The 24,193-nt window shown below is 50.7% G+C and overlaps 1 protein-coding gene across 1 annotated transcript in view; it reads right to left on the minus strand.

The window, feature by feature from the left end:
• CIB4 (calcium and integrin binding family member 4) overlaps positions 1-24,193 on the minus strand; it is a 47,786-nt gene that overhangs the window by 19,089 nt on the left and 4,504 nt on the right. The window contains exon 3 of the mRNA XM_032653213.1: positions 21,266-21,362. Coding sequence (XP_032509104.1) covers positions 21,266-21,362 — 97 coding nt within the window. The remainder of the gene's footprint in view (positions 1-21,265; positions 21,363-24,193) is intronic.

Consider the following 24,193-nt stretch of genomic DNA (forward strand, 5'->3'; position numbering starts at 1 on the left):
CCAGCCACCAGCAGACAGAAGAACAGCTGGAAAGAGGCAGGAACGGGAGCAAGGCTCATTAAAGAGCACAGTTCCGGGCTTCCCTGGTGGTGCAGTGGTTGGGAGTCCGCCTGCCGATGCACGGGACACGGGTTCGTGCCCCGGTCCGGGAAGATTCTACATGCCACGAAGCGGCTGGGCCCGCGAGCCATGGCTGCTGAGCCTGCGCATCCGGAGCCTGTGCTCTGCGATGGGAGAGGCCACAGCGGTGAGAGGCCCGCGTACCGCCAAAAAAAAAAAAAAAAAAAAGCACAGTTCCAGTTTACGGTATACCAGAGTTTTGTTGCTATTACTTTAATAATCTGAAATCTGAACCGATAAAATTTGGGACCCATCCAGAGAGTTATAGTCTGCATAAAATTTCACACTCATTTAGAAGTCTTCAATCCTCCAGAGGAAAATGATGACAATTGACAAATTAACGCTTCCCGTTTCAAGAATAACATATACCCTAGCATGAAGGTGTTCTGAACAAAGGAATAGAAACATGTCAGTATAGAAATGTATACAGGTAACGGTAGTGCAATCCCCATCTAGGCATGACAAAACTAAAGAAGGCGAAAATAAACCCCAAATGCTGGGGATGTTTTTGGAAACACAAACTACAGTTTGTAAATAAAAAGATTTCAGTCCCTGCCAAAAAAACTAAGTTTTTTCAAAAAGGTCTTCTCAAAGTTATTGAACAAGAAATTTGATCTGAAGATGAAAGTCAGAGGGAAAATATTTGGACTTAGCTTAAAAACATCTCCTCACCATTTCTCCAGCAAGTGCATAGTCAAAAAGGGCTCTTTACAGCTGCAAATAAGTTACAAATAAGCAAGAGAGGGAGTGCTAGATTAGTCAGAGACTAATGAGTAGGAACTCATGGGTATCTAGATAGATGGATAGAAGGAGAGATATAGAAATAAACATTGGTGCTTAGCATACATGGGTTACTGTATACACATATATTTTCTAGCTCTGTGCACTAAGGGACTTTACAGTGGTGAAACCTGGAAACATCACCGTAACTAAGTGACGAAAGTTAACACCCCTGGTAATTAATTGTATTGATATTATGTGTCCCCTGATACGATGTGATGAGAAGGGTACTTGACTTCTGTGGTATTGGTTGCATAAATCCATAACCCCAGACTAAGCAAGAGAACACATCTGAAAGACACAAATTGAGGGAGGTTCTACAAAAATACCTGGCCAGTACTCTCCAAAAAATCATGAGAGACAAGATGGAGGAACTGTCACAGATCAGAAGAGACTAAGAAGATAGGAAGACTGAATGTAATGTAGGATCCTGGAGTGGATACTGGAGCAGATAAAAGATAAAGGTAAGAAAACTGGTGAAATCCAACTAAAGTTTGTAACTTAGTAGTGTTCCACCAATTTTAATTTTAGTTTTTTAAAAAAATTTATATATATATATATATATATATATTTTTTTTTTTTTTGGCTGTGTTGGGTCTTCGTTTCTGTGCGAGGGCTTTCTCTAGTTGCGGCAAGCAGGGGCCACTCTTCATCGAAGTGCGCGGGCCTCTCACTATCGCAGCCTCTCTTGTTGAGGAGCACAGGCTCCAGACGCGCAGGCTCAGTAGTTGTGGCTCACGGGCCTAGCTGCTCCGCAGCATGTGGGATCTTCCCAGACCAGGGCTCGAACCCGTGTCCCCTGCATTGGCAGGCAGATTCTCAACCACTGCGCCACCAGGGAAGCCCCTGTTATTAGTTTTGATAAGTGTCCCATGGTTACATAAGAAAGGTATACAGTATTTGCCTTAATAAATCTTGAAAGCAAGCCTTGAAAGGATTAAACTCATTTCAAGTAACAAGACTGCATCCAAGAACAAAACTGGATAACAGTTAAGTGGATACAACATTAAACACCTCAATGTGAAATTTACAATGTTCAGATTCCAATAAAAAATGACCAGTCATGCAAAAAAGTAGAAAAATAAGATCCACAACCTGTAGAAAAATCAATGAATAAAAACAGACCCAGAAATGACACTAATGACAGAATAGGCAGGTGCAAATATTAAAACAACAATCATAAATATGCTACACATATTCCAGAAGGTAGAGGAAAGTATGGTGAGGAAAAACGATAAATCCATAGATCCAAGAAGCTCAACAGAACCCAAGCAGAAGAAACTTGAAGAAAACCACACCACAGCACAACGTGATCAAATTGCCCAAAACCGGCAATAAAGAGAAATATATTGGGGGGTGGTGTGGGAGGACACATACATATAGAGGAACAAAGATAAAAATGACTCGGGCTTCCCTGGTGGCTCAGTGGTTAAGAATCCGCCTGTCAATGCAGGGGACACGAGTTCGATCTCTGGTCCAGGAAGATCCCACATGCCGCGGAGCAATGAAGCCCGTGCGCCACAACTACTGGCCTGTGCTCTAGAGCCCGCGAGCCACAACTACTGAAGCCCGTTGTGCCACAACTACTGAGCCCACGTGCCTAGAGTCGTGCTCCGCAACAAGAGAAGCCACCACAATGAGAAGCCCGTGCACCACAACAAAGAGTAGCCCCCACTAGCTGCAACTAGAGAAAGCCCCCGCGCAGCAGCAAAGAGCCAACGCAGCCAAAAAAAAAAAAAAGACTCTAGATTTGTTGTCAGAAACTAAGCAAGTCAAAAGACATGGAGTGATACTCTCAGAGAGAAAGAAAAAAGGCTCTCATCCAATTATTCTATACCCAGCAAAAATATCTTTCAAACCTAAGGGCAAAGGACTTTCTTCTTCCCCCAGACAAACAAAAGCTTAGAGAATTCATCAGCAGAAGACCAGAGCTACAAAAAATATTAAAAGAAGTCCTTCAGGGAGAAGAAAATACCAGAAGAAACTTGGATCTACACAAAGGAATGAAGGACACCAGAAGTGATAAATATCTAAGTAAATATAAAAGATCTTTTTCTCATTTTAAACTCTTTTCAAAGAGACAAATCCAATTACATAGCTGGAAGTTTCAACATTCCTCTGTCAGTAATTGACAGAACAATAGAGAAAAAAGTCATTAAGAATATAAAACACTTGAAAAGACTATCAACCAACTTGACTTACTTGACATTTGATAGAACACTTCACCCAGCACAGTGGTACACACATTTTTTTCAAATGCACTTGGAACATTTACCAAGATAGACCATACTCTGGGTCTTACAGCAAGTCTCAATAAAGTTAAGAGGATTTAAATCACACAAAATATGCTCTGACCACAACATTAAATTAGAAATCAATATCAATAAATTAGAAAATCAATAAATTAGAAAGATATCTTGGAAACACTCAAAGTCAAATAGATTACAAGGGAAATTAGAAAATAATTTGAACTAAATAAAAATGAAAACACAACCTATCAAAATTTGTGGTATTCAGTGAAAGCAGTGTGTATAGGAAAATGAACAGCATTAAGTGCTTCTATTAAAAAAGAAAGGACTTGGGCTTCCCTGGTGGCGCAGTGGTTGAGAGTCTGCCTGCCAATGCAGGGGACACGGGTTCAAGCCCTGGTCTGGGAAGATCCCACGTGCCACGGAGCAGCTGGGCCCGTGAGCTACAAATACTGAGCTCTGCGCGTCTGGAGCCTGTGCTCCGCAGCAAGAGAGGCCGCGACAGTGAGAGGCCCGCGCACCGCGATGAAGAGTGGCCCCCGCTTGCCACAACTAGAGAAAGCCCTCGCACAGAAACGAAGACCCAACACAGCCAAAAATAAATAAATGAATAAATAAATTAAAAAAAAAAAAAAAAACAGATAAGTTTCAAAAAAAAAGAAAGGACTTAAATGTTTATTTTAAAAAAAAAAAAAAAAGGCCCTTATCCAATAGTGGGCGTTGGTCACTGGGGGAAAAGAGAGAGGGTCAGGAATTCCAGGTCTATCATCTGGTGGATGATGGAGCCCGTTGTAATCCTGTGCTACCTGGGAAGTGGCTGCCCCTTGGGAAATGGATGAGCTTGTCACCTGGAGCATTGGAAGCCACAGGTGGATGGAGCTTCTGGGCTGAACTGGAGGGCTTCTCTTCCTTCAACCCTGTTGCCCAGGAGGAATTCCTAGTTCTGGGTCTGAACCGAGTCACCCTTCAGCACTAGAGTAACTCTACCAGAAGGTGGCAGTATTGAGTTGGAGTCATGCAGTCAGTTCCCAAACCCAACGTGAGTGAGCGCCTACTGTGTGCAAGGTGTTGAGTTAGGCTGTGACTGTCTCACAGACAGGTGGCAGGATAGATATTACCATTACGTTTCACAAAGAGAGGACACTAAAGCCCAGAGAAGGAGGACTCAAGCTCCTAAGTCAGTGCTTTGTCTACAGTACTACTCTTAACTGCCCTGGGTATGCATTTTTTTTTCCCAGAAAAGTTCTCAAAATCGCATTCTTACACATGCAGAGCAGGCAGGGTTTGAGGCATTACCCTGAGTCCCACGCCCATGCCAGTTGGCAGTTACTCAGAGGACAAACCAGCAGAAATGCAGGATGTGGCTTCCTCAGCTAGGGATGAGACACAGGCTCGTGGCCTGAATTTTAAGCCACTGTAGCAAATGCATAGGTGAGTTACTGTGTGCCAGGTACTGACCCAGGTCCTGGGGCCCCCAAAGTGCTGGAGACGCCACCTCTGTCTTCCACGGGACACAGGCTAGGCACTTAAAGAAACCTCTGCAGACACAGACAGGGTAGGAGAAGGTCTGAATCAAGTCCAAGCAGGGTGAAAGGACAAGAACTGGGACAAGCTAACGTTGCTGGGCGGTAGGACCAACAAAGGGCAGGGAGGAGAAGCCAGCCAGGAGACAGAGACAGAGCAGGAGTCAAGGCCAGACCAGGTAGGGAGTGATGTGGTGCGACAGTGGGAGGTGCTGTGGGCTGGGGGTGGATGGGTGGGTGGGCAGGGAACCAGGCAAGGCAGCAGGGCCTCCCCTTCCTTCTCCACATGCCCCCCAGCTGTCTCCTCCTCTTCCAGGCTGCCCGGGGGTCACCTAGTTGGATAAAAATGTTAAGTAGGGGAGGGCAACAGTGGGACTTAACCTAGACCCTGAATCCTCAAAGGCCCAGGTTGGCCTGTGTGATCTTCACCAGGTGGAGAGAAGCCTGGCATTTTCATTTCAGGGAAGCTAGGGGTAGGGAGCACAGGGCATGAGAAATTCACTTAGGTGAATGTACTCTCTCTGTTGGCCAAGCCCCGGAGGCATCCTTCCCGCTAGTTGTTTATAAGAAAGGGACAGGCTCTGTGTTTCAGATGTTCAACTTTCCTGACGTCTAAAAACAGAGAGGCCTGTAAGGGAGCTGTCTCCCGGTGACAGATGGGTTGGCAGGGACAGGCTGAGGATGTGTCCTGCTGGCAGATGGAGGTGGGTCGCTAATGAAACAAATCAGGGGGAAATGCAGTAAAATGTTAAATATTATTAAACATCCATGGGACCACGTGGCCTGAACTCAGACCCACCACACCTATCTCTCCCCAGATTCTAGGCCCACAGGTACCTGCCAATGCCCCGAGGATCCTTCCGGAAGAGCCATCTGCTAGCTTGGAGGAGCTCAGGGGACTGCAGGCCTGAGTTTTTGGGGGTGGCCCAGGGGCCTGGCATTGTGCTGTAGAGGCTTGAGGTGGGGAATGGAAGGGGCAGAGGCTCTGGAGTCAGACTGACTCTAAATAAAGTTATAACTTTTTATTTGACATCTACAAGATTCTGGTATCTTGCAGATTTAGAGGTTAATATGATCTCAATTTTTCAATAGTGTAACTTGTCCAAGCAAAAAAAGAAAAAGAAGAAAAGAAAAAAAAAAGAGAAGCAAAAGACCAATTGTCCCCTCACTTATTTATCAAACCTATTACAGGAGACACAAAACTTACATTACAGAGAAGTGTCTCTTCACATCTGTACATTAGCATTTTAACAGCTTGAGATCAACTCTACAGTGTCTTACAACACATTAAACAATATTCAAGTTCTTGGGTAACAAGAATGACAAGACAAGCTGTGTGAACTTGGGCAGATCGTTGAGCCTCCCCTTTTCCCCATCTGTAAAATGGGCAGAATCATATCTTTGCTCATGGGGTTTTATGGGGATCAAATGAAATCATATTTGCCAGACACCTTGTGCTGGCAGGCCCCCAATAAACTTTATCATCAGTAATTCTCTCCACCCAACTTCACTGTCCCCCACTCTGCATCACCAGCACCCCCAGGGACTGGCAGGGCTATCGATTTAAAGCTCCCAAGTGTTGCCAGTTGCTGACCCTGCCTGCCGATGGGCACAGAAATGTTAGTTTTGGCTCCCATGGGTGCCTATAGGGACAACTGCTGACTACAGCCAGAGGCATCACCTCCAAGTGAAATCTCCAGGGAACTCAAAGGAGAGCAGCTTTGGTGAGAAGAAGGGCAAGAAGGGGGCTAACGTGTTGAGTGCTGACCTCGGCATAACCTCATTTTGCAGTTGACGATAAGGAATCACAGAGAAGCTAACACACACCGGCTGTGCGGCTGAGTCCCACAGGGAGCTTTAATCGAAATTCACCTTCCTTAACCCACCAGTGGCTTTGAGTCGGTACCTCTAGGGGCAGGGCCCAAGGATCTGTGCCTTAGTAAGCTACCCACGTACTACACTAAGTGACCTGGTCAAAGTCACAGTGCTAATAGATGGCAGAGACATGACATCAGATGCTGTCTACCCCACTCCCCTGCCCCGTACTGTCCCTTCCAGGACACAGCTTCCCACCCAGCAAAGACCGGGGTAGGGGTGTACAGCACGGGCAACCTCTAGCCTCGCTCCAGGGCAAACACCCAGCCTGAAAACACATGTTTTGCAGAGACACCTCACAAAGCTCCCTTCTGCTCCCTCTAACTTCCCTCCACCCGCCCCTCCCCACAGCCAACAGGCTGTGGCCGGGCCCTGCAGAGGCGGGCAAGTTACATCACCCCAACCCACGTGGGCCTCCCTCTCCTGCTCGCTCATTGCTCACAGTCACCTCCACCTGTGACAAACTGTCTCCGCTACAAGCATGTCCTTTAACAGTTTTCCCTCTAACTTCCCTCGTCCAATTTCTGCCAGATTTATTTAGGAAATGTTTCCATTTACCACCTTAGCCCTTCTGATGGAAACCACTTCTACCAGAGCACCAAATAAAGTGCTATTGTTGAATGAACGACTCCCTGGTTCAGTCCTCTAGCTTTGCTGTTTTATGGAATTACTAGGATAACAAGAAAAAAATTGCTATTTTTCTGTGGAAAAAGCAAACAGAGTTCCCAACAGCCAATATGAAAACCCGTTAAAACACAAGCTGTACCTGTACTTTAAAGGCAGGTTGTGTGGAGCGGGAAGCGGTGACTAAGGCGATGATGTCACCCCAGGGCAGACTAGGCAGCAGGCAGTTCAGAAAAGAGCCCGGATCAGGAGCCACTCTGCTTCTCATGGGAGCGGGAATGGGGCCGCAGGGCTGCCCTGGCCCCAGCCCTCCTGGTGCTGGCCCGCTGTTTATAAGCTGCCTTCCTGTCTATAAGCAGGAGGGCTCCTCAGATGGTGTCGGGGCTGCTTTGCAGCTGTTTGGGGACACTCACCCCAGGCACCCTGGGAACATATTCCCCTGTGAACTCTGTAAAATGTGTATCTTTGCGTCAGGATGACAATTTCTCTTTTGTTAAACATCTAAGCGACAACAGTTGATCTATTTTGCCCCTCACTTTGAATCAACTGATATAAACTGAAATGGGCTCGCACCACAGCCCCTCTGTCACCCGCAGCTGCTACTCTCTCTCCCTGTGATGCCCAGTGACTCTTTGAAAATCCAAACCAAAGCAGCTCAAAGGTCCTGTGTTATTTCAGTCCCTGATATTTTGGATTATTGGAGTTTTGAAACCCCCAACTTCCTCTTCTGCTCTTCCCCCTGTATCCTGGGAACATCGGCCCACCCCCAGCAGCCTGCCCTTGACTGCTAAGGGCCCAGCCAGCCAGCCATGATTCATCATCACCCAGGCGTTCACTGAGCACCTACTGTTGGCCAGACGTCTGGGCACTACACCTTATCCATACTTTCCCTTGGTCCCGAGGAGAGAAGCAGGAAGGAGAGAAACTGGTGCTTGTTAGACATTTACTGTATATCGGGTGCTATGTCAGCCACATGCACGTAAGTTGTCCCATTTATCCTTTAAATCAACCCGAGCAGCAGATATTGTTAAGTTCATTGTATAGATGAAGAAAACCAAGGAGCAGAAAGCTTTTATAACTTCACCAAGTAAGAGGAAGAACAAGAATGTGATCTCAGGTCTGTCTGACCCTCAGACCTGAGCTCTTTGCGTAGAGTGTGTTCCAGGAAGACGCTGGATCAAAATGAAAACAAACCAAAAAAATGCACACAGATATGTCAAGCTCCTGGGTCACCACAGGGGTCCAGGCTGAGAGCCAAGAGCATGCTTATGGTTGGTGCTGATGCGGCTCAAGGATGACCAAGAGGAAGGATAAAAAGTGTCCTGCGAATCCTGGCATTTGAGGGGGTGTGACAGGATGGGCTGATGCTGGCTCACAGGAGCCACTGGGAGTTCTGCAGCCCCCGCCGCACGGCACATCTGGGGAAGTGCTCACACAATACCCTCATGGAGCATGGAGGACACGGACTGGACGACACACACAAGTGCCTACTGAAAAACCGCATGCAAAATGACATTTATGCATCTATGTCAACTTGGAGAGTGGTCTCTAACGATGCGTCACAGGGCTCTTTTATCACTGACTTGGGTTAAGGATATCTAACAGCCCAGTTTTTTATTTTGTGCCCCCCCCAATGAGACGTCAATGTTTTTCCGTGCTGCTACATAGTCAATATAATTATCATTTTAATGGTTGCAGAGTTCAGATTCCCAGAGTGGACAGCCCTATCTATCTCATGCCTCCAAGGAGAACCTGGAAATCTAAATAGGAAAATATTTTTTAAAAAATAAGGAAAGTTATACATGAGGATGTTTATTGAAAAAGTATTTATAGCATCAAAAAATATATATCCAAACCTGGAAACAATGTTAATGGCCTGCAACGAGGGGATGGTTTAGTAAATCAGAACTCAATGCAATTATGCAACCATTAAAATGATGCCAACACAGACCACATAGCAACACGAAGAAACACTTAGGCCTAATGGAGAAAGAGCACAAAATAAAATCATATCTGTTTGTCTGCAGTGATGTAAAATAAAGTGTGCTTGGGGGAAAAGTGGCAAAAGAAAATAGAAAAATGACAACTTCTGTTAGGATGGTTGGGTGCTAAGGAATTCATTTTTAGAAAATGTATTTTAATGTCAACGTATGATTTGAACAATAAATAAAAAGTAAATTTAAAAAGAACGTAAGTTCCAGAGACAATTTGCTAAGCAAGTAAACAAGCTTTTCCTCCTAAGAGGTTGGAAGCAAGAGCTTTGCTTCTCTTTTCTGCTTTGCTTTCTATGGGGCAAGGGCTGGACTCCAGGCAGATCTACACTCTTGTCTCCCAGACCCAGAGCGCAGTGGGCTGCTCTTCTCAAGGCCCGGCAGGGAATGTTCCCGAGAATGGAAGTTCGGTGGAAGGAGGCCCCAGGTCATCTCATGGTCTCTGCCTGTCCCTTTCCAGATACATCCCGAAAAATGCAGCCATAGGTTGGTAACTAGCAAGTAGTGAGCAATCTTCACTTTTCCTGATAACTGTACCAGGCTTGAAGAGCACTGTCGGCCCTCTCGCGCTGCCGTCCTACCCTCTTTGCTGGTATGCCTGGGAAAGCACCGTGGTCCCCGGCTTCTCTTTCTGCCTGCTGGTCCTGAGGCCTCTCTAAGCAGGATGGCATCTGAGGACAGAGGCGGAGCCACTTCGGTCCCGTCTCCCAGGTGAGTCTCCCTATCCTGGGAGGCCCTTTACCCAGGAGAACAGCAGAAGCATCTGGCCAGGCAGGGCACAGCTTGTGCAACGCGGGAGCTGGGCCCTGACCCAGAGCTGCCCCGCCAGCTGTTTTGCTGACTACCCTCCTGGAGGGGGGCTGCTTGAGTCCTGGGGGTACTCGTGGGGCGGGACAAGGGAGAGGCTCTGGATCCAGAGCAGCCGGGGGGCAGGATGAAGGTGGTGCCTCCAGCCATCTCCGAAGAGAACCTGTTTCTGACGTTCTACTTTTCTGCTGCCTGAGAAGTGGCGTCTGGGTCACGGCAGCTTCTTCAGTTCCCCTCAGCGCTGGGTCAGCCTGCTGGGAGCGCTTCCTCTGGCATTTGGCCTCAGGGAGAAAGAGGGAGGTGGGTGACTCCTCTCACAGAGCCTGGCCGGGGCTCAGAATGCAGAGACTTTCAGCCGATGGAAGGACACTGTCTCTGCGTCAACTTCCTGGGCAAGCGGCCCACCCACAGCTGAAGCCTGGTCCCCCGGCACTTCATCCCGGGATGAGCCTAGTCTTGTTTCCAAGAGTGCGATCTGTTTAGGAAATTTAGCCCCAGGGTCACTTTCCCCTCGCACCTTAGGGTTACCCTCGGAGCCCATCTAATTCCTCCTTCACCCTCCAGCAAATTCGTGAAGAGGGTTACGTCCTCCCGAGTCTTTCTTCAAGGGAAACACCCCCATTTCTTAGCCACCTACCCAGTGGTGTGGCTTTGGGTCCCTCCACCAGCCTGGTGGCTATCCAGGGACACTGCTCCCGTCCATCTAAACCCTGGTGTGAGGTTGATGCTCGTGTTTAAAGACTCCCCATGTTGGTGGGAATGTAAAGTGGTGCAGTCACTATGGAGAACAGTACAGAGGTTCCTCAAAAAACTAAAAATAGAACTACCATATGAACCAGCAATGCCACTCAGCAATCCCAGTTGACAATAGCCAAGACATGGAAGTAACCTAAATGTTGACAGATGAATGCATAAAGATGTGGGGTATATATATGTATATATATATATATATATATATATATATATATATATATATATATATATATATATAAAGGAATACTACTCAGCCATAAAAAAGACTGAATTAAAGCCATTTGCAGCAACACAGGTGGACCTAGAGATTATCATGCCAGATGAAGTTAAGTCAGAAAGAGAAAGACAAATACCATATGGTATCACTTATATGTGGGATCTAAAATTGAAGACACACGAACATATCTGTGAAACAGAAACAGACTCACACACATAGAGAACTGACCTGTGATTGTCAAGGGATGGAGGTGGGAGAGGGAGGGACTGGGAGTTTGGGATTAGCAGATGCAAACTCTTTTTTTTTTTTTTTTTGTGGTACGCGGGCCTCTCACTGCTGTGGCCTCTCCCGTTGCGGAGCGGCCATGGCTCACGGGCCCAGCCGCTCCGCGGCATGTGGGATCTTCCCGGACCGGGGCACGAACTTGCGTCCCCTGCATGGGCAGGCGGACTCTCAGCCACTGCGCCACCAGGGAAGCCCCAAACTCTTATATATAGGATGGATAAATAACAAGGTCCTCCTGTATTGCAGAGGGAACTATATTCACTATCCTGTAATACACCATAATGGAAAAAAATATGAACAAGAATATATATATATATACACATATATATGTATAACTGAATCACTTTGCTGTACAGCAGAAACTAACGCAACACTGTAAATCAACTCTACATTAATTAAAAATTAAAGAAAGAAAAGACTCAGAGGGGTCCCACCACTCAGAGGGGCACAGACGCTCCCTGCCTCCAGGTGCTGCTATTCCTCTCTGAAGCTGCCTGAAATCCCATCCACCTGCCTGTTGCATTTTAGCATTTTCACAGCCATCTTCTCACGCAGGCTGCATAAAACCCTCCGAGGTAGGCAGGGCTGCTGTCATTAGGTCCATTTTTCATGTGGGGAAAACTGAGGTCACACAGAAAAGGAAAACTCCAGTCCAGGACTTTGAACAACAAGCCTGATGTGCCTGGGAGACTTGAGGGGCTGCATCCTGGGGGCCTCATCCAGTGCCCAGCACACAGAAGGGGCCTGTGTTCTGTTAGGAGTTAAGGCCAGAGCTAAGAAGAGGGGAAGCTCCCTCGCAGGGCCTTCTGTGGCTGGCCCTGCAAGGGGCCCGACCTGGCCTTCTGCCTGGGTGAATGGGTCCAGCTGTGCGCAGCCATGCTGGCCTAGAGCTCCAGGCAGGCGGCACCAGCCCTCCCCCACACCCGTGCAGCTGGGAAGCAGAGGCAGCAGGGGCCCAAGGCCTGCAGGGGGTTGAAAATCCTGGGAACAGAGCCCCAGCCAGCCCAGCCAGCACCTCATTAGGAGGCCCAAAGCGGGGTGGGGGCACTTCAGGAACAATGTTGTTTATTTTTCTATTTTTAAACAAGCCTGAGGTCTCTGGGGCCACAAATGAAGTTATCAGAAAAGACATGAGTGGAATAAAGCCTCAAGCCAGCAGGCTGAGAAGGGCCCTGGGGACCAGGACTCTTGAAAAGCTGAGATGGGGTTTGTTTATCTTGTGCTCTGAGAGCGCAGGACTGGGACCAAGGTGCTGGACAAGCATGTCCCCAAGCCCACTTCAGCCTGTTCCCTCTGGGCCACTGGGGAATTCGGGTGTGAGCTCTACTTTCAAAATGATCCCGTCAGTGTCACCTGCTGTGGGGAGGGAGGAGGCACCACCTCTGGAAGGAAGACCGGGTTCGCTTCTCACCTCAGCCGCGTGAATGCCTTTCCCAGTGGGCAGAGCCCAGCGGAGCCGGTCGGTGCACTCGGGGCACCTGGTCCCTGCCCGGCCACTGCTGGCTCTGCCACCAACAGGCTCTCCACCTGCCACGGCCTCTGCTTTCTCCTCCAGCAACGCGCTGGTCAACATCGTCTTGACTCCCAGGTAGCGCGCACGGGGAGAGCGAGGGGATGGTGTATGTACCTGGAGAGGGCCGGGCACGCGTCTCAGCGGATCCCGATGCCCTAAAAGGGGGCTCGGCCTTCGCATCTCAAAGGTTAGGAAGTCGAGGCTCTGAGGAGTTGAGTGACTCGCCCTGAAGCCTTCAGACTCAGGCCCGCCTCGTTCTGGAGTTCACTCTCCCTCCACGGGGCAACTGCCTCGCCAGTGCTCTTAGGAGATTTGAAATTTGGGAGAAACATGGATCATCGACAGAATGAATTAAAGGCCTAGGTGGGTGTGGCTGGATGAGAAATACCTCTCAGAAGAGATGTGATAAGAAGCAAAGCGAGTAGGATTGAGGTCAACGGTCCTGGTTTGATTCTGCTTCGAACTGCAGACAGTCACCATAGCTACCTCCCAGGGTCAGCGACAAGGTCCAATAAGATGCGACATGTGAGTCGGTAGGGGATGGTCAAGCTCCGTACAAATGAACATCAAACACTCTCCAGTTCCGCTCCCCGCCCCTTGCCCCCTGCCACGATGTGAAACGTGGGTCGAGCAAATTGCACCCAGGCAAGCAGGGAGAGGGCTACTCATTGCCTCCTTCTAGAGGTACGAACCAGAGGCCTCTGCAAGTACAGAATCATCCATTGGGGTGCACTGGGGGAAGGGCTGCCCTTGGCCATCCCACAGGCTCCCTCCAGCCCCGTGGCCCCCAGCTTAGGGGCACTCCTGTGACTTGCCCTGGAGTCTAGATGGAAAGTTGAGGCCAAGGAGGAGGGAGTTGGCCCACGGCCAGTCAGCCAGAGGAGGGAAAAGCTAAAACCAGCACGCAGGGCTCTCCCCTACCGTCCAGGCTTTCCTAACCACCTGTGAGGGAGGCATTACGCATCCGTTTGGAAGGTGAGGAAACTGAGGCCCTGAGAAGAGCAGTGACGCGCCCAAGGCTGCTGGTGTCTGTGCTGCACCCAAGGCTGGAGGCCAGATCCCATCGGTCTGCCGCTGGCTGCTCAGGCCGGAGCAGAGACTGCGGCCTACATCACTGAGCTTTTTCTGAAACGAACCACTTCTTAATTCTTTGGCTGAATGTCTAAATAAGGATTTTTGCCAATTCTGAGCCCTGCTAACTGATGAAGTTGTCAGAAAAAGATCTAATGATGCTTGAAAATGCGGGGAGTGAGCCAGCTGCCAGATTGCCCTCCCACCTCTGACTCCGCATCAGGGAATTAGGACCCTCCCTCTCAGGGCGCAGCGGGGGGCGGGGGGGGCAGTGAGTGCTGGAGGTTGAGACTACACTGCCTTTCATCAACTGTGTGACCCCTTTGATCCTCTGCTTGCGGGCTGTAAGTGAGGATAACTTTGAGGATTAAATGAGATGATGTGTGTGCGAGTCCACAGCACAGATTTCAGGGCAGGCTGGGCTGGCAAGGGATGGGGCAGGGAGGCTGCTGTCTTAAGTCTGCTGAATGGACAGAAGTGGCCCTGCCCACAGCCCTGGGTGGATGAGAGCTGCAGTGGCCAGCTCCATGTGGGGAGGCCCCAGGTCACCCCCAGTGTTTATCTTGGGAGGGAGGGCTGGGAGAGCCAGCTGATGAGATGAAAGGCTCAGAGTGACCTCAGGCCCTGTGAGTGGGGGTGGGCCTGGGGTGGGAGCCTGGGAGGCTGGGCTGGGGTGCTTGGCAGGCCAGGCCCGGCCCTTTGTTCTCTCTCCTTTCTCAGTGGAACATTTGTTCACGCGGGAGTCCGGGCACTAGGGGTGGGGCCTGGCTTGGGGACTAGGGAATCCGACAATTCCCAGGACTGCCTCAGGAGCCTGAGAGGCTGGGCTCTGGGAGGTGCCCTCCCGAAACGAGTTGGACCTAAGTGCAGACCTCCCTAGTACACGAGGCACACATGTGTCATCTGCTACCCAAGGGTGGGCTCGGCAGGTCGCCCAGCCAGAGATGGGAAAGCCATTCCCCCCTCAATCACCAACTGTCCAGCCCGCCAGCTCCTCCCCATGCTCCTTCCTCCCCCTGCTACATGTACACACATGTAGACATACATACACACACCCACACGTGTTGCCTGCTTGGAAACCTTGATTTCATCCTCCCTAGTAGACGAAGAGGTATGGGGAACAAACAGGTCTTAGATGCAAATGCATTTTTCCAATTGTGGGGCTGTGGATAGAGCTTTTAACTTAGACTCGGCTTCCTCGCCTGTAGTGTAGGGAGGTACGCCGTGCTTCACAGACGTGGTGAGAAGCAAACAAGGCAGAGTATGAACAGGACTTGTAACCAAGAGGCACTCGGCTAATGGCAGTGGACGTTTGGGGCTGGAAAGCAGAATTGCTATAACCATCCAATCTGCTTCTTTGTTTTTTCAGCAAGCCAGGGAGAATATCGACGGGGGAGGGAGGGGTTCGGGGCAGTGGCCTAAATACAGCATGGGGATTATCACTGGGTCCAGCTGTCCTGGCTCGGGCCGTGGGTGAGCAACACAGCCCCACCCGCTCCTGGCCTGCTGCCTTCCCTCCTTGTCCAGTTCTCTGCTCTCTGGCTGAACGTGGTACACTCGGAGGACAGCCCTGAGCTCATGGGAGCCAAGAGGTGAATGTTAGGGGCAGGCAGGCCAGCTCCTCACAGGGATCAAACCTCAGTCGGAGCTTCCCGAGGATGTGGTGGGAGTTCAGAACGTGCCGCGTGGAAATAGCCTGGCTGGAGCGGGAGGCGTGGGTTCCAACCTCGGCGCAGGCTCTGATGGGCCCTTGACCTTGAACAGTCATGTCCCATCTGTGGGCCTTAGATTTTTCATCTGTCGAGGCGGCCATGAAAAGGCTCTGACAAAGCTGATCCACAACTGCACTAGGAAGACCCCCAGAGTCAGTCACTGCCATCCCTCCGCCCCAACCGCTTCTCAGATGGACAGGTGGATTCCAGTTCTTCCTGGGTGTGCCATCACCCATGGAAGAAGAGAACCCAAAGGCCTTTCAGACCCCTTCCAGCCAGGGACTCCGCCAGACGAAGCAGGATGGTCGTTTATAATAACAGAGTTTTCACTGGACCAATTGCTTACCCCCTTTGACCCTCTGCTTCCTCAGCTGTCAAGGCAGATAATGACTCAGCGAGCCGAGGGCTGCCGGGAGAGTTGAGTGCAGCGCCCAAGTGCTGAGCCCTGACCCTGGCCCAGCCACAGGACAGTACTAGGGAGGTCCTTCCCCGGCCCCTGGGGAGGGGTGCTGTGCCCAGACTCGCCTGACTGCCCCAGAAGCCGCTCAGCACCCTAAGAAGGTGGAAGGGGCACCAGCAGCATGACCAAGGTGTCTTGGGCTGGGTCTCTCTGGGAGGGACTGTGCCCGCCGTGTAGACTTTGTGAGCCTCTCTGGGCCCCAGCATTGGGCACTGGAGTCGAGAATCTGAGCTCTGCAAAGCCCCCAAGGTTTGCGATTCTCCTGTTTGTTCTTATCCCTGAATTTGCTGAGAAAAGGCCTTCTAGGCCCCCAAGACCTCACTCCATATACAACATATAGTAAATGCCTAATAACTACTTCTGGGGTGAATGGATAAGGACCGGGTGTGGGAAGCCCTGTTCATCAGACTCCAAAAAATGTCTCTTCTCCGTGGGAATTGCCCTCTGATAATCAACAGGACAAAGAGTGACCTTTCCCAGGGGTCCGTGGGGAGGGAGGGGGCTCCCCGAGCAGCCTGGCCGGGCTGCAGGGTGGTGTGGGGATGGGAGGGGAGAGCAGGGAGCAAGGCTCTGAGGATACCAGCCAAGCGGAGCATCTGGGAGGTCGGACGTGGAGAGCTCTCCAGGAGAAAAGTTTGGGGGCAGCTGCTGTCTGCGTGGAAGATTCTGAGACCCTCAAGATCCCAGCAGCAATGAGGAGTGGGTGTTTTGGAAACATTTTTGAAACGTATTACTAAACATCAGGAAATCAGGTGTCAATCCTGGATAAAGATAGCAGGTTGAACCCTTGCATCTCTTTTCATTCCCTTCCGATACCCACTAAAATTATAGTAAAGCAGTCTTTAGAGGCGTGACCTACAAAGACAGAGAGGACACAGGGGAACAGCAGCGGTTACTCAGTGATTCTTCCCCAGCTGAGCTCCAGGATCCTGACAGCCAGAACTTTCCTCCTGTTCTTGACTGTCCTCAAGAAATGGTCCCTTCAGTTCACCCTTCAGGGAAGCTCCCAGTTGACGAACCCCACCCAGAGACTGGAGTTCTGAAACAGCTTTTTAGCAGCCACCTCCCACTCTTAATTATGAGCAGACAGTTACCAAGTACCCAAGGAACGCTTCTGACATGAGAGATGGTGACCCAAACAAGCTAGTGGAAAAAAGCACCTTGGATTACAAATCAGAGAAGACATTACATCCAGTAAAAATGAGAGCATACTATTAAAAGAAAGAGAAATAAACAGAGAATAAAAATGAGCCCTTGGAAACGAAAATCATGATGGCAGAAGTGAAAAACTAAATTGGACATGAAGATAAAGTTGAGGAAAACTCCCAGGAGAAAGAGCAAAGGGAGGAAGATGAAATATACACGAGAAGAGACGGCAGTGAGTTTATTGCAAGCTATTCTAGGTAGCCTATAGGCAGGCCTCCGAAAGGCCCAGAAAAACTGGGGATGGATGGAAACCACGCTGGAGCTGAAACCTTAGGAGCCATACCTGGAACGTCTCCTGACACCTCGGACGGGTTTCCAAGCCTCTCAGTGCTTTTACAGAGTTGATGCTGGGATAAAACGTAGTAGGCACCAGGCTGTGCACAGACCACCTGCCTGCAGGAACCCCAGAAAGGGAGGTGGGAAGAGGCTGGAGGTGCGCGGTGGCCCTGTTCAGTGTGGGAGCTTCCACCAGACCCCCTGTGAGACCCCAGTACCTTCCCCCCAGGTCTTGCTGCTGGCTGTCCTGGTCCCAGAAACTAGAAACCCAGGCGGGTCACACCATGCCACTCCTCATTCATGTTTACAGAAAGCAAGATCATTATTTACAAGAACAGAAACACTGAGCTAATTCACTTCTAAATACACCAAACAGAGCGACAGACAAAAAGAAAACAGAAACTTCTCGGCAAAAAGGGGCAGTGCGTCCTGGCCCAGCAGGGCCTTCCTGTGGTCAGGCTTTTCCGCTAGCCTCTGCTGCCCAGGCCGCTGTTGCCTTGCCCTCCGCTGACAGACAGATGCTTCCCAATATTAACCAACCTACTTTTTCCACGAGTGAATCCAAGTTAAGAAAACAGAACTTTCTTCCCAGATCACTCAGGACCCTGAGCCAAGTAATACCAGTACGCAGAGCTCCCTGGGGCCCCGTTCTCAATGCTTTTCCAGAGATGTGTTCTGGGCAGGGTGAGTCACCCAGCTCCCGTCCTTGGGGCTGCAGAGGACACGGGGACACTTGGGGCCCCACCTCCCATCAACCCTCTCCTTGCTCCTTTTGGGAAGTCAGCTTTCTGCTTCGACCGAGATAGGAAAGGCACAGACGGAAACTTGAGTCCTGGATCTAAAACCCCAAATGCTAGTCTGAGGACCAGGCACGATCAGGGACAAAGTTCCTGACAACCAGTAACAGAGGGAGAAAAATAAGAACAAAAGGGGATGTGTGTGGAAAGAACTGTTATTGCTTCTGGGATTAGATCCTTCTTACGTTTTTGTTCTAAAATGAACATCTTTTAAAAATGAATGATGATTGTGGAGACATGTTTTAAGTCTTTACTTGGCAAAATTGGAAAGTTGGCATTTCTAACTAGTCCTTCCTCAAAATAATAATTTTTTGAGTTGGGGGGTGGTGGATTTTATCGGACTATGAAGTCCAAAGTCTGGGACACACTGTGGTAGATGACACGAAGGAGAGTAAGACCAAGCTCCAGGGTAGAATCAGAACTTCAGACCCGGAGGGTGAGGAGGGCACCAGTGCACGCAGTCCAGTCTCCTCTGATACCTAGGTGTGTGCTAGAACACCCCAGCTGAATGCTTGGCCAGCCTCCCGCTTGGTGCCCGTCAGGGACAGGGAGCTCATTCCCTCTGCATGCAGCTCTGATGATTAAAACGTGCTTCCTTCTACTGTGGAGAAACCTACGTCCTTGGACCCATGCCTATGCCTGGGAGCACCTAGAGCCAGGCCTTTCACTTGCAGGAAAACAGCTCCACGCTGCACCCCTCCCTCCTAGTCTTTTGCTGGGGTCTATTTGCTTCCCCCTCACCCTCAATCATTCCTTTTGTGAAGTGACTTGCTTGAGATCACTTGCCTAGCAAGTGAGTTCAAAGCCAGCTCTTCCGGTCCTGGCCCTATGCCCTGCCCCCTAGTTCTCTAGATGTGGCAAAGGCTCCGTGTCCTCAATTCATGAGATGGTACTGGTTGTTCAGAACCAGTTGGAAAAGCAACAAAGAAACTAAAAAAGGGAAGAAAAAAAAAAAGCAACAAGCAAAAAAGTCAGTGTGATCCCAATAAACACTTATATATCCACATTAAAAAAAAAGTGTGGAAAGAAATAAGGCAAGATGATCATGACAGTCATACCCTGAGGTAGGCTACGTGATGATTTTTACCATATTTTTGCTTTTCTGTCTGTGTTTTCCAGTTTTTCTGCGATGATGTGGTTTTTATTTGTAGGATAGAATAAAATAATGACCGTTTAAAAGGATGAAATAAGAAATGTAAAATTACTCTCGTCCCAAGACCCCGTCTCAGTCCCCAGCCACTGTCCAGTGAACAAACTCCTGGGGCTCTAGGGCTCCAGAGATGACCCAGATTGTGGCCTCACCCTGGGGCGGTGGTCCGCCCACAGCCCCTCACACATCACAGCACTTTACAGTAGCCTGACATTTCTGCTGCATCGGCCCCCAGCCCTTGTCTGCCAGATGATGAGCCCGCGGCCAAGCAGACCCCAGACCACCCGGGGTTGTTGCCCAAGTGCCCATCTGCCCCTCCTCCATTCTTCTCCAGCCTTGGCAGCCCCACCCCAGACCCCAAGAAAAGGGAGAGGAAGGTGAGCAAAATGGAGGGTGCAGAGGACCATGGCTCATCCCTGCAAGGTCTGTTACACAGCGCAGGGCGTGCATGTTGTTTTACAGACCGGAGATTAAACTTAGAGGGGAGATGTGTCATCCGTGGAGTGTGATGGAGCTGGGTCCGGACCCAGCCCTCTGACCTAGTCCAGTGATTTCTCCTCTGGGGCTCAGATCAGAGCCCCCACGCGTGACTAGGGTGTGCTGGGTCCATCCAGAGCGCTGGGGCCACTGGTCATGCCGCACCCTCCGTACCAGCCCTCTAGGGCGGGTCTTTGCCCGCTGCTCCCCAAGGCGCCTGGCAGCCCCAGACACATGTCAGCACCGAGCCAAGCCCTGATTGGAAGTGCAGGCCCGGCTGTGGGGTCAGAGTCCTGCCTGACTTCCAGGCTCTGCTGTGTCATGTGGCCCTGGGTAAGCTGTTTCCCTCTTGGGGATTCAGTTTTCCGATGGATAAAACCAGAATGGAGAATACTGGAAAGTGACTAGACTGGTGGTTTCTAAGTTTCTTTCCAAGCTTAGCATTCAGATATTCTGGGACTGAACAGTGACACCACCGCCTGTCCAGGGAGGGGAGGGCAGAAGCTCCCCATTCAGCCTTGCCTCTCAGTCTAGGTCTGGGAGAAGTCCCCCACCTTGTGTTTGAGTGTTTGCGGGTGTGAGGGTGTGCAGGGCTGTGTGTGTGAGGAGGGGGTCCCTGGAGGACAGGCTCCCCATTTTGCATCTGGGATAGACACGTTCTCCAATGATGTCACCTTTTTGAGGATTCTGCTCCCAGCTCCCCCCGAGATCCCACACCCCTTCTGGTTCCCTTGTCTTCTCAGTTCCAGCCTCTACTGCAAGTCCCGGGCTATGTGTTCCTTCTCTGTCTTTGCCCTAGAACAGGTCTGTCACTTCGGAGGGGCCGCCCCTCCCCCACCCACCATCTCTCCCTCAGAACCCCTTCTGCCACCCGCCCCCGGCCCTCTTTAAAGAGGCACCCACAGCTCTCTGAGCCTGTCTTGCTCCAGACAGAAATGAAGATGGGCTCTCATTGCACAATGACACCTTCAAACCATTATTCTGCCAAGATCCGAATGAAAAATCAGGAAGCCTGACACTGCTGTTATTTGTTAACCTGGCATTGCCTCTCTATGCTTTGCACAAAGTTTAATTAAAATCTCAGGAGTGATTGGGGAGCCCTTTTATCGTGCACCTCTGGGCTCTTCCAGGCACCCTGGGGGAAGGGCAGGGTCTTTTCACAACAGGGACAAAAGCTCAAGGACGGTCCCTAAAAGATTGGCAGCTCGTGCAAACACAGCCTGTTGGAGTGCACAGGGCCTCAGGGAGCACATGGAATCTGAGCCGGCCCACCACTCCACCCATTTCACAGGTGAGGACACTGAGACCAGTGCTTTCCACGCCTCAGCAGATCCCAATGAGGCCGCCCCCACCCCCTCCACCCCACCCCGTGGACTCACCCTCAGAGCTGGCAGGGAGCTGACCTGGTCCATGGTCAAGGTGGCCTCCTTGTAGTACTTCCCGTGGGGACAGAGCTTCAGGAAGGAGTCGTGGATGCTAAGAAGAGAGGCGTGGTGGGCTGGGAGTGGGGACCAGCAGGCCCCCTCTCCCACGGGCTCTCTTTGGAGGAAGGGGACTCAGAATTAACTGACACAGAGAAAACAGTTATAGATCATTCCACCCTTCCAGAAACATCCCTGGTGCTCCAGTGTGCCCAGCGCACCGTGGTGGATGCAAAGATACGCCAGGCTCGAGGAAAGGTATGTGAATGTGTGCTCTGTAACCTGAACAACCTGCAAGTGCACCGGAAGGACTTCTGTCCTCTCGCGCTCCAGCCCCTCATTTACGATGGAGAAACCAGCAGGGCCTTGGGGATGTCGGCATGCCACCCCAGGCCATCTGTCCAGCCCCACCCTTGACTCAGCTCAGAGAAAAGAGGTCGCTCCGTCGGTGTGGCCGAGCCAGGATTAGAACCCAGCTGCCTGCAGCCAGCAAATCACACAGCCACCCGAGGCCAGTGCGCTGGTTCCAGACTGTGGGACTGAACAACTGTCCCCATCGATCCAATAATCAATGTCTGTCTGCAGGCCTCCTCACCGCTCCAAGGGATTTTGTTTACAAGGCACAGGCAGGTAGAGGGGGAAATGGCTGTGTGATCACAAAGAGGAAGCAGGCAGGAGAGAACTCTGCCCCCGGCCAGGAGGGGAAGCCCTCATCCTGTGGCCCCCCACCCCAGTCCACATTCTGGAGAATGAACTCTGTCAGCCTTGTATGGGGCCCCAACTGTTGCCAGAGACTTTACACCGACAAGTTGGGGAGAGAGCCAAGAAGTGGGGTGTGAAATGGGGGAGGAGAGACAGTCTCCAGGAGAGTATGGGTGGGAGGAGGGACACTGAAGGACAGCAAGGAGGAGAGGGAAGCCATCGCCCCTGGAGGGTCCAGTGGCCTACAAGGGGAAGGGGCGCTGGCAGTAGTCTGCCCCAGTCCAAAGGAGCATTTGATCACTGTCATTGTCAGAATTGCTGTTGTGGGGAGATAAAAAGCAGACTGACTTTCAGTACATTATATTAATTTTTAAGACTTCTCTGAGGCCAGGCACCTGTATGGCCGTTGCCCAGGGTGGGCTACTCCCGCTGTCCCCCACCCTGTTCCTCCACTGGGAGTGACTGCTGCACACTGCCAGCTCGCATGGACGTTTTTCGTGGAACCTGCAGAACAATCTTGAAAGGTAGGGACCATTATCTCACTTTTACAAACGAGGAAACTGAGGCTCAAGGAGGTAAACTAACTGGCCTTGTCTAAGGTCACACAGGGGTAAGCGTGAAGCCAGAGCTGCAGACGCCAAAGCTCCTTCCCCAGGAGCCCAGAGAGGGAGGTCTCAGAAGGACTGCAGGGGGAAAGGAAGGAACCTCCACTGCCGTTACCACCCCCCTTCTTGTGTCCCAAGCTCTGTGTGCTGAGTGCATCCAAGCATATCAGCTCATTGAATCTTCCCAGCAACCCTGCGTGAGAGGTATAGGGGCGATCATTTCCGTAGATGCGTAAACCGGGGCTCAGAGAGTTGAAGGGGTCTGCCCAAGGTCATGCAGCTTGGAAGAGGTAGAGTGGGGTCTGAACCCTAAGCCAGGCTCTTTGGGCTGTACTGCCCACCTCTAAAGGATCCACCTCCCACCCAGGTGAAAGACTCTCAGGCCCAACCCCCCACCCCGAAGAGCCTTCTGGGTTAGGGGGTGCTGTGAGAGGGCCCTGCCCAGACTTCGTGCCTTCTCAGGCTGCCATGTGGGTGGGCTGCCCGCAGATGAATCGTGGCTGCGCCTTGGCTGCCACAAAATGTTCTGCTCCTCCAAATATGGATCAGCTAGCTCTAAATGGAGCTCTGAATTAATCACTAATAGACTCAAAAGTCAAAGCCATTTGAAAAACTCACACATCCCGCCTGCCAGAAAACAAGCAACCCAAGCTGCATCTCCGGCCACACCTGGCCAGACAAGGGGAGGGGCTGTCCGCGGGCTCTGCGGGACTTGGACCTGCCGTGTCCACTCTGGGCCTCCGTTTGCCCTCTGTCCGATGAGTCTCAGTCACCCCCCTCCATCCTCCAGTGCAGGCACTCTGGGCCCCTCTCTGGCATCCTGTCCAAATCCTTGCCTCTGAGGCCCTCCAATTTAGCCTTTTTCTACTGGGTCCCACATTACAATCATGTGAGGAGCTTGTGAAAGTATCCGTACTCAGCTCTAGAGATTCTCATTCAAGGCTAGCATGGGGCCCAGGCCCCTATAGGTTCTACATGCTTCTGTATTTGTATTATACAGGTAGCACTGAGAACCCGGCTCCAGTGAAAGCCTCCAATTCCACACCTTCCACCCCAGCCTGGGCTCCACGACCTGGGCTTCACTCCCATCCCATGGGGTCAATTTTTCTTTGCCCCATGGAATGGCCTGCAGGTATTTTATAAATAAATGGCCCTATCTTTAGCTTGAAAAATGTGGCTTTTAGTCCTATGATCTGCTTCTTCCAAGCTGTGTGACTTTGGGCGAATCACTTCATTTCTCTGCGCCAGTTTCCTCATTTGCAAAAAGGAAGTGATAATACCATGAAAATAACAGCTACCACAGTCTCCGCGCCGATCCCTGTGCCAGGCACTGCTCTAACTCCTGACACAGATTTGATCATCTTATTGTCCTAGTAACAATCATGTGAGGTTGATACATATGACACTTTTTGTGAGTGTGGAAACTGAGGCTCCCTGAGGGTAAGAAACTCGCTCAAGATCACACGGCAAGTAAATGGCAAAGCTGAGCCTCGAACTCCAGGCTTTGGCTTCCAGGAAGCGAGCGTGTAACCACTCTGCCTGCTGACCTCCTGGTGCTCCAGGAGGACCAGGGGCTAAC

Source organism: Phocoena sinus, chromosome 13 (assembly GCF_008692025.1).
Source record: "Phocoena sinus isolate mPhoSin1 chromosome 13, mPhoSin1.pri, whole genome shotgun sequence".
Taxonomy (NCBI): domain Eukaryota; kingdom Metazoa; phylum Chordata; class Mammalia; order Artiodactyla; family Phocoenidae; genus Phocoena; species Phocoena sinus.